General features: G+C 49.7%; 1 protein-coding gene across 6 annotated transcripts; it reads right to left on the minus strand.

The window, feature by feature from the left end:
• Positions 1 to 3,718: 3,718 nt before the first annotated feature.
• LOC132245492 (uncharacterized) lies at positions 3,719 to 9,880 on the minus strand. Of its 6 annotated transcripts, none has more exons than XR_009457216.1 (2): positions 8,227 to 9,880; positions 3,719 to 6,516 (listed from the first exon to the last, which is right to left on the minus strand). XR_009457216.1 is itself a non-coding variant. In XM_059717871.1 (2 exons), exon 2 carries the CDS (start codon positions 6,470 to 6,472, stop codon positions 5,417 to 5,419), a length of 1,056 nt encoding a protein of 351 aa, XP_059573854.1. In that variant the 5' UTR covers positions 6,473 to 6,516; positions 8,227 to 9,870; the 3' UTR covers positions 3,719 to 5,416. The 6 variants fall into 6 exon arrangements, 2 of the variants coding, with proteins under 2 accessions (XP_059573854.1, XP_059573853.1); XR_009457218.1 differs by having other exon boundaries at positions 3,719 to 4,985; positions 8,215 to 9,880; XR_009457215.1 differs by having other exon boundaries at positions 8,215 to 9,880.
• Positions 9,881 to 9,897: the final 17 nt, after the last annotated feature.

Genomic DNA, 9,897 nt, shown 5'->3' on the forward strand with positions numbered 1-9,897 from the left:
GGGCGGGGCTTGCAGGCGGCGGCGGTGCCGCTTCCATGAAGAGCCGTGCCGGCGGCGACGGCCGCTGCCTGCAAAAGCTCCCGCTGCCGCCACGGAGCCACTGCATCACTGCCGCTGGCCTCTCTTTGTTTTAGTGCCTTGTAAATAGTGAGAGCTTCATCTTTCTGCTCTCCACCACATCACAGGTCACTGCATGTCCATCCCCGTCCCTGGGAAAACTCAGTCTTGCACCCTTTTATACCTCAGAGCAGCCAGTGCTTTCTGTCCTAGGACTGCCCCCCTCCACCTGGGTGACAAAGGCCATCACCTATTGAAGACTTCTCCTTGAAGCACCTTCTCTGTCATCCTAAACGTCCACCCTCTCTTCTGCTTCAAGGCCCAGAAGAATCCTTGAGTTCATTGGATCCATTCTCCAAATTCTCCTTGGTTGTTCTGCATCCGGTACCCAGTCATGAATCCTCTTGAACCACGGCCCCAAACAGGATATCAAGATCCGACACCCAACTTAATCTGTCTCATTCAGTGAGGACAGGAGGAGCTCTGGGTCGGTGATGATGAGGATCACGGGGACATCTCAAGGTTGCAGGACCTGCTGCCTGGTGAGTTGTGGCCATCCCATCCCCTGACCCCCCACTCACAAATGCTCCACGCCCACAGTGACAGGGGCCCTGGAGCCTGCAGACCGGTCCTGCGCTGCCTTTGCAAGATGCTGACCTCAAATATCTTCTGCTGTCATGGCAGATGGGTTTCCCATGCCCTGAAATTCCAAGGTGTGTAGAAGAGCAACCATTCCCTTCTCCCCCAGACTACAGCTGCTAGGGAACAGCCAAGTTTGCTGTCTTAATGATTAGGCACAGGTTTCATTTCCCTGGGATACCATGATCTTGGATTTCTATATTTGTTCAGCCGTGTAACAGTTAATTCCCCAACCTAAGGTACCCATACCTCTGTAACACCCTCTCCCAAGGTAGGGTGGGATTTGTAGTCCCCCGTGGAAATCAGCACAGTGGGTCAAAGCTCCATTGTGCCATTATTATTAGACAAGAGAGAGGCTGGAGACATCCTGGTTGGGTCAACCTGAACCCCAGGAAGTGTTGACTCCTGATCTCAGGCTGTATTGAATGCCATGGGCTAGATGACACTGGTCAGGGGGTAGTGAATCCCCCATGGTTTGTGCCTTTATGTTTGTCTCCAGGCCGTGAGTGTCACACAGCCTGGGACTCAGCACAGAGTTCACGTTCAGGTTCATGCCAAGGCCCTAGTCCCAGGGCAGATTCTGGTGATGTGGAGGCCACCTGGCTCTCATTAGCAGAAGAAAGCCCCGTGGGCTTATTCCGTGCCCCAGACCTGACCCTGAAAGCAGGTAGGAGACATAACCCTGCTCCTTCCAGGAATTAGAGCCACAGCTCTAAGTCTTTCCCTCCCAGAACATTTTTTGGAGCCTGGATGGGTGTTTTCCACCAAGGGAAAGATTCATAGATTTATAGAAGTAGGGTCGGAAGGGACCTTGTAGATCATCAAGTCTGACCCCCTGCCCTGGGCAGGAGAGAAAACCGGGCTCAAATGACCCTAGCCAGGTAGATATCAAGCCTCCTTTTAAAGACCCCCAGGGTAGGAGCCATCACCACTTCCCTTGGAAGTGAGTTCCAGATCCTAGCCACCCTGACTGTGAAGTAGTGCCTTCAAATGTCTAGTCTGAACCTACTCTCTAGCAATTTGTGGCCGTTATTCTTTGTTACCCCGGGGGGCACTAGGGGGAACAGGGTCTCTCACAAACCCTGCTGGTCCCCCCTGGTGAGTTTATAGACGGTCACCAGGTCCCCCCCCTCAGCCTTCTCTTGTGAAGGCTGAATAGGTTAAGGTCCCGTAGCCTCTCTTCATAGGGTCTGCCCTGATGTCCTCAGATCATGTGAGTGGCCCTTCTCTGGACCCTCTCCATGCTGTCCACATCCCTCCTGAAGTGCGGCACCAGAACTGGACGCAGTACTCCAGCTGCGGCATGACCACTGTCGCATACAGGGGGAGGATCATCTCCTTGGCCCTGCTTGAGATACATCTGTGGATGCATGACAAGGTGTGGTTAGCTCTACTGACTGTGGTCTTGCATTGTCAACCCATGTTCATCTTGGAGTCAGTAATGACTCCAAGATCTCTTTCTGCCACCATGCTCTCAAGCAGGGAGTTTCCTAGCTTATAAGTGCTGCTGGTTCCTACTGCCCAAGTGCAGCACTCTGCACTTGTCAGTATTGAATCCCATCCTATTTTCGTTAGCCCACCCCTGTAACCTGTCCAGGTCCTGCTGTAATCTGTCCTTCCCTTCTAGCGTGCCCACCTCACCCCAAATCTTGGTATCATCAGCAAATTTAAACAGACTGCTTTTTACCCCATCGTCCAAGTCACTAATAAAGAAATTGAACAGCGCAGGCCCAAGGACTGAGCCCTGGGAGACTCCACTGCCCACCTCCATCCAGGTCAAAAAAGACCCATCCACCACCACTCTCTGAGTACGACCCCTCAGCCAATTTGCAATCCATCTGACTGTGTAGGCATCAGTGCCACAGTCGCCTAGCTTTTTAATGAGAATGGGGTGGAAGACAGCGTAAAAGGCCTTGCTGAAGTCCAGAAAGACTACATCCACGGCGACACCTGCGTCCAGTGATTTTGTGACCTGATCGTAGAAGGCAATCAGGTTGGTCTGACAGGACCTGCCCCTAATGAAACCGTGCTGGTTGCCCTTGAGCATCATCCCCGCTGCTGGTCCTTCACAGATGTGCTCCTTGATGATCTCAAAGAGTTTCCCCAGGATTGAAGTAAGACTAATGGGCCTATAGTTGCCCGGGTCCTTCCTCCTCCCTTTGTTGAAGATGGGGACCACGTTGGTTTTCTTCCAGTCATCCGGCACCTGGCCAGAGCACCATGAGTGTTCATAAAGCCATGCCAGGGGCCCTGCAATAACCCCTACCAATTCCCTCAGCACCCTGGGGTGGAGAGCATCTGGACCTGCTGATCTGAACATGTCCAGCCCCTCCAGAAGCACTCTAACCCAGTTCTCCCCGACCTTAGGCCTGGCAGTGTTTCTCCCGAGTACTAAGGAAAGTAGCTAGTCTAGTGTAAGGCCATGCTCCCCAGACTCCCCAGGCTGCTGACAAACCCCAGAAATGCATTGTGGGGATGTTCAGTCTGGTATCAGATGCTGCTCTCAGGGCTGCGTGAGATCATGGGACAGCAGTCTCACCAGTGCACTTTGGCTTCTGGAGCATGTTGGCCCACCCAGGTGGAGGGCTCAGCATCATCTCCTCCTGGACACACCAGTGCTGTGCACCAGACCAGCCCTCAGAGAACCTCCTCCTTCTTTTATGCTGATTCTGCCTCTGGTCTCTTTGGTCTGTTGGACCCAAAAGCATCCAGGTCCTGTCCTAACATACATTGCACATGGGTTTCCCACATCAGGGTCTGAGGGGATGGGGCTGACGGCTGGGCTGGAAACCCTGAGAGTCTTGCTCTGACCTCCACTGAGCAGGGAACGTTAGCCCGGCACACAGACATGCCCATCCCTTACCCGCAGCACTTGGCAGGAAGAGCTTGTTCTCTTAAGGAAACACAAGTGCCAAGGTCCGGTCGCACTCACAGCCCCATCACAGTGTTGCACAAATGGCTAGTTTCATGCCCCTGGAGGCTTTTCCAATATACGTCAAGGAGAGAGTCATACACACTCAGGCTGGATCCATCTCGAGTTTATTTGTTTGCAAACAGATCGACAAGGGAGTTCAATGCTCAAAGCCGTGTCGACCCCTAGCCATGCCTGAAGATACATTTTTATACCTCTCATGAACAAGATCCCATTGTGGCAATCTGTGATTTGCTACAGTTTTCTGCAAAGTTTATGTGCAAAGCAGGCAGTAACTAATCTTTGTTCCCACAGAAATCAGCCTTATCGTGAACCAAGCATTGTTCAGACTGTTCTCTCCCCCTAACAGGACCCCCCCTCCTGGCCCCGCAGTGGTGGGGGAGAGAGGAGAAGAAACAATTTGCAGATCTCAGCTGTGAAGCCTTTTGTGTAGTGAGATTACAGTTCTCAGCTGTAAAGCCTTTTGTCTAGTGAGATGAGACATTTTTGCCACAACTCCCCCCTCGAGATGCTTTCTAACTCTAATCTTAATAGGTTTCAGCCAGTGCTAATTTTTGATAATGCACAAGCATTTCTCGGTTGAAGACTGACTGAATTGTCCGTTTTATGAGGGCTATGAGACAGGGTAAAATACAGGGGAGCAAGCAAAGTATTGACATTAGCAGGCACAAGACGAGAAAAACTCCTTTTAACCATCCAAAATTGGGGAGCCAGGATGTAAACCAATCAAAATTCCACCCATTCCATGTTTGGACGGGGACATGTGCAACCTTTTCTGTTTCATCTGCTAAGGCTTTGATTATCTCACCATTATCGTCGATATTAACACAACAGTTTGACAAGTTCAGCTTTTTACATACCCCTCCTTCACTTGCAAGTAAATAATCAAGAGCTAAGCGATTTTGCAGTAGTACTGAGCCTTACTGAGGGTTGCAAGCTCGTTTTGAGAACAAGTACAACAGGTGGACATAACCTTTGGGTTCGATATACCTAAAAGGGACAAGAGTCCCAACAAATAGACTAGGGCCCACATCTTTGCAAGCATAATTTCAAACCTCCAGCAGGTTCACTTTTCCACTTGTTGGCTTTTTGTTCCCGGGTGTTATCAGCTTCCGGAGTGACCACACCCTGGGAGTTGGTGTCCTCCTGATGAAAAGGCTTTACCCTCGAGCAATGGGTCCACTTATCGCTGTTTGATAAGCTAACAACTGTGTGTGTAGTCAGCAGCACCTGGTAGGGTCCCTCCCACCTTTCCGCAAGAGGATCCTTTCTCCACTTCTGTACCAGGACCTGGTCACCTGGTTTAAAGTTGTGGATCGGCGCATCAAGCGGGAGACTCTGGAAAGGTGCAGCGAACCTGTGTAGGGAAGACAAAACAGACTGCAAGGCGATAACATGTTCCCAAATTTCAGATTTTCCCAAATCTACAGAAACCTGTTCCCTCCACCCTGCTGGCAAGACCCTGGGAGGCATACCAAACATTAATTCAAAAGGTGACAATTTAATTCCTCTACATGGTGTGCTACGAATACGAGTTAAAGCCAGTGGGAGTGCCTGCGGCCATTTCAAATGAGTCTCAATACAGATTTTTGTTAACGTTGCTTTCGGCGTTCTATTCATGCGCTCCACCTGACCTGAACTCTGGGGTCTCCATGGAGCATGGAGTTTCCACGTGATATCTAAAGCTTTGGACACTTCCTGTACTATCTTCCCCACAAAATGACTTCCTTGATCTGATTCAATAGACTCAGGCAACAGAAATTGGGGTATTATCTCGTGGAGTAGTACTCATGTCACCGTGGATGCGGTAGCCGTTCTTGTGGGGTACGCTTCCACCCATCCAGTCAGTTGATCGACCAATACCAGCAGATAACGGTAACAACTGGACTTAGGAAGTTCAGCGAAGTTAATCTGCCAGGCTTGTTCAGGATAATGTGCCCACGGTCTTCCTCCCATGGGGGCTGGTGGTCTTGCGGATTTTGGGTTCACCTTTTGGCAGGTCGGGCACTGAGAGGCCACTCTCTGGGCATCGAAATAGAGTCCTGGAGCCACTATCTGATGAACTAACAGATCTCCCATGGCAGTGCCCCCCATATGGGTGGAATAGTGTAACTGGTGAAGTACATCCCCTAAGATGCCTTGGGGTACTAATACCTTTCCTCCAGGTATGACCCACCATCCCTGAGGATTTTTGATGGCTTTGAGCTCTGCGGCTAGCTGATTTAATTTTGGGCCATATTGTATTTTACAGTCTTCTAAGCAAAAGGGCACCCCATGGGCCGAACCCTGGAACACTACCTCTCCTCCCGTCTGTGCTGCCTCTTTGGCTGCCACGTCGGCCCTTGCGTTTCCCCTTTTCTGGCACTCGTCTGCAGCCTTGCCATGGGCTTTTACGTGTACCACGGCCACTTCTTTTGGTAGCCGGAGGGCTTCCAATAGCATTACAATCTGTGGCCCATTTGCAATCTTTTGTCCAGAGGCCGTGATAAACCCACGTTCTTTCCACAACAATCCATGGGCATGTACAGTAGCAAAAGCATATCGCGAATCTGTAAAGATGTTCACTCTTTTATCTTTACCTAATTCCAATGCGCGTGTCAGGGCAGTGAGCTCCGCTGCTTGTGCTGACCAATTTGCAGGGAGCTTTTCTTTCCACATAGTCTCAGTCAATGTTACCACAGCACACCCCGTATGTCGCACGCCATGTATTACACTACTTGAACCGTCTACGAAGAATTCCTCCTCCGGGTTCTCAAGTGGGTCATCTGCCAAGTCAGGATGAATCAGTACTGTCTGAGTCAATACCTCTAGACAATCATGGCACGGGGGTCCCGGTTCTGGCATCAGGGTGGCTGGGTTCAAAGCAGTGGTGTGCTTGAAGGTAAGGCCTGGATTAGATAGGAGAAAGATTTCATATCTGGATTGTCTGGAGGGGTTTAAAATTTTTCCTCCCTCTCCTCCAAGGATTTGGGGAACTCCACGTGGGGTATGTATTTCCATATCAGCTCCCATAACAATCTTTTGAGCCTCCTCCACAAGAGTAGCTGTGGCAGCCCTCAAACATGCAGGCCACCCCTTTGCCACCGGGTCTAGGACCTTGGAGTAGTAGCCCACGGGCTTCCAAGTTGGGCCCACCGGTTGAGTTAAGACCCCGGAGGCAACCCCCTTATTCTCATGCACATAGTCTATAGGGCTTGCGCCCATTTGGAATCATCAACGCTGGGGGTCGCAAGAGGGCAGTGTTTAACAACTCAAATGCATGTTGGTTTTCCTTAGTCCATTTCCAATTTGTGAGACCCTCCTTTGTGAGGGATTCATATAGGGGTTTGGCTTTTCCCCCATAATCGGGAATCCACAGTCTACAAAACCTGGTTAGTCCCAGGAAAGCTTGCAGCTCTTTGGGGTTTCTGGGAGCGGGCATATCCTGTATTGCTTGAATTCGATCTCTACTCAGAGCCCGAACCCCCTCCTCAATCTCATAACCCAAAAAGGTGACCTTTGGCTGGCAAATTTGAGCCTTTTCCCGTGACACCTTATACCCTTTCTTTCCCAGGGTATTCAGCAAGGATTCTGTCGCTCTCTTTCCCATCTGCACATCGGGACTTGCTATTAATAAATCATCAACATACTGCAACAATGCCACCTCAGGGTGTCTCCCTTTCCAATGCTCCAGGTCTTTTTGCAATGCTGTTCCAAAGATATGGGGGGATGAGACAAATCCCTGGGGTAACACTGTCCATAACAATTGAGTCTTATGATACGTATCTGGGTCCTCCCATTCAAAGGCAAACAATTTCTGACTGTCTTCGTGTAGCGGAATAGAGAAGAAAGCATCTTTCAGATCTAATACTGAGAGTACCTTGGCATCTGCTGGAACTTGGGTCAGAATGGTGTGGGGATTTGGAACCATAGGATGATCCACTAAAATCATTTTGTTTACAGCTCTCAGGTCTTGCACCAACCTAAAGGAGGTGCCATCTGTCTTGGGCACCCCCAGAATTGGGGTGTTAAAGGAGGATGATCCCTCTATTAACCACCCATACTGCTTGAATTTTTCAATCAGCGGCTTCAAACCCGTGCGGGTGGCTTTTTTCAGAGGATACTGTCTCACACACACAGGACCCTCTCCCTCCTTTAGAGGAATTTTGACTGGAGTAATGCATTTTGCCCGGGCAGGAGTCCCATCCGCCCACACACGGATCAACATTCTCTAAAATCTCAATTCCTTTGGCTTCTGACACAGTTTCAGCTCCTCGGAGGGCCATTTGGTAATTCGAGCCCTGTTTTACCGGCAGCCACACAACAATTTGATCCTCACGGAAGAAAATTTCAGCTTGTAGTTTTGTTAGTAAGTCCCGCCCCAGGAGAGTTACAGGACAAGCGGGGGAAACTACAAAAGCATGTTCCAACGTGTTATTTCCAATTTTTGTGAGGAGAGGCTTACGCACAGGTAATTTAATTCGCCTTCCTTCAATGCCTTCTACAGTTACATGCTTTCCGCTTTCTTTAGCTAAAGGGGGCTTTACAGGGATCATAGAAAAAGTGGCTCCAGTATCCACTAGAGCCTCATAGTTTCTACCACTAACCTTTATTCTCACCATGGGATCTTTCCGGGCACTGGCCCGCAGGGTGGTGGTTTCAGATCCCGGTCTCCTTCAGCTTGAATCTTCCACCGAGGAGTCCGCCCGCATCTGGTGGCCCCCCCGCTGACTTTTCTTCTGTTTGTCTTTCAGCTTAGGGCAATCCCTCCTCCAGTGACCTTTCTCTTGGATATGCACATTCATCAGGCTTAAATCGGCCTGTTCCTTTCTTCTGCCCCCCTGCAGGTTTCTCCTTCCATCCCCCACCGATATTTGTGCTTTTGCCCAAGGCAGCTGCTAACATTGTTATCTGTTTTTGTCCACACTTTTCCTCTCTCCTCTCTGCCACCTGATCACGATTCCCATAAACTTTATACGTAATCTCTATGAGTTCTGAAAGCGGTTTACCTGCTGCCCCCTCAGTCTTTTGCAGCTTTTTTCTTATATCTGGGGCCGCCTGCCCAATAAACATCAGATTCACCATGCGCTGATTTTCTATGGCTTCAGGGCTTAAATCACTAAACTTCTTAAAGGCATCAAACAAGCGCTCCAGGAAAACCGAGGGAGATTCATCCTTTCCCTGACAGACTTCATACAATTTGGAAAGATTGGTCACCCGTGGCACTGCCTTACCCAGGGCTTCCATTATAATTCCTAAATAAGTGTGGTTACGCTGTCTTCCAACTGCTGAATTATCCCAATCGGGACTCTCAATTGGGCATATGTCCCGCATATTTCCTCCCTCTCCCGCCGACAAATGCTCCTCAGCTATCTGGTCTGCCGTTCCCTGTACTAAATGCCTCTCTTCAGAGGTTAGAAGGGTGTGTAACATCATTTGAATATCAGCCCAGGTGGGGCGATGAGTCTGTCCAACCGACCGGAACAAATTTTGCATCTTCTCTGGATCTTCTCTGAATGAGGGATTCTGATTTTTCCAATTGAATAAATCTGAAGTGTTAAAGGGGACGTAAACAAAGTCAGTGTCCCCTCCACCTGTCATTATCTCCCGCAGTGGACACTGGTAGTTTGGATTCTGATTTCGAGTTGATCTGGGTTCTTGAAGGGGAGGCTGGTCAGACTGGAGAGCACTCCAATGGGTCTGGGGAGGATCGGGGGCAGTCGGGGATAAAGAGTCAGGTTCTGTCACATTCTTTCCCTCATACGGGGGAGGTGTTTTAGAGCGGCTCGTGCTGGTTGTTTTTTCCTGATCCATTTGGTCTATGCCTGTCTTAGAGTAGCTAGTGCTGGCTATCTCTTCCTGATCTGTTTGGTCTGTGCCCAGCTGTGTCCTAGCCTCTGCTCTGCGCCTTGGGTCCTGTGGTAGTCTAGCCTCATCCCTGCGCCTTAACCCTTGAGTCAGATCTACTTCACTACCAGAATCAGAGAGGACTCGGGGCTTTCTCCCAGTGTCTTTTGCCAATAACATCTTACACATTTTTCCTTTACACTTCTGTACCCATGGGGGACTGGGATTCATCACAGCACTCACCCAGCAATCTACATACGGATACTGATCCCAATGACCATCCTTTGTTATCACACTTAACACTTCATTAGCCAATTTCACATCAAAAGAACCGACATCCGGCCACCCCACTCCAAATGATGGCCACTCCTCCTGACAGAAAGTAATTAATCTATCTTTTGACATTTTTAGCCCGTAATCCCCTTTGAACTTACTAAAGTTTC

Source organism: Alligator mississippiensis, chromosome 15 (genome assembly GCF_030867095.1).
Source record: "Alligator mississippiensis isolate rAllMis1 chromosome 15, rAllMis1, whole genome shotgun sequence".
NCBI lineage: Eukaryota > Metazoa > Chordata > Crocodylia > Alligatoridae > Alligator > Alligator mississippiensis.

Excerpts from the sequence above, each read along its gene's own strand:
- LOC132245492 (XM_059717871.1), bottom strand. The coding sequence starts at position 6,472 with ATGCCAGAACCGGGACCCCCGTGCCATGATTGTCTAGAGGTATTGACT.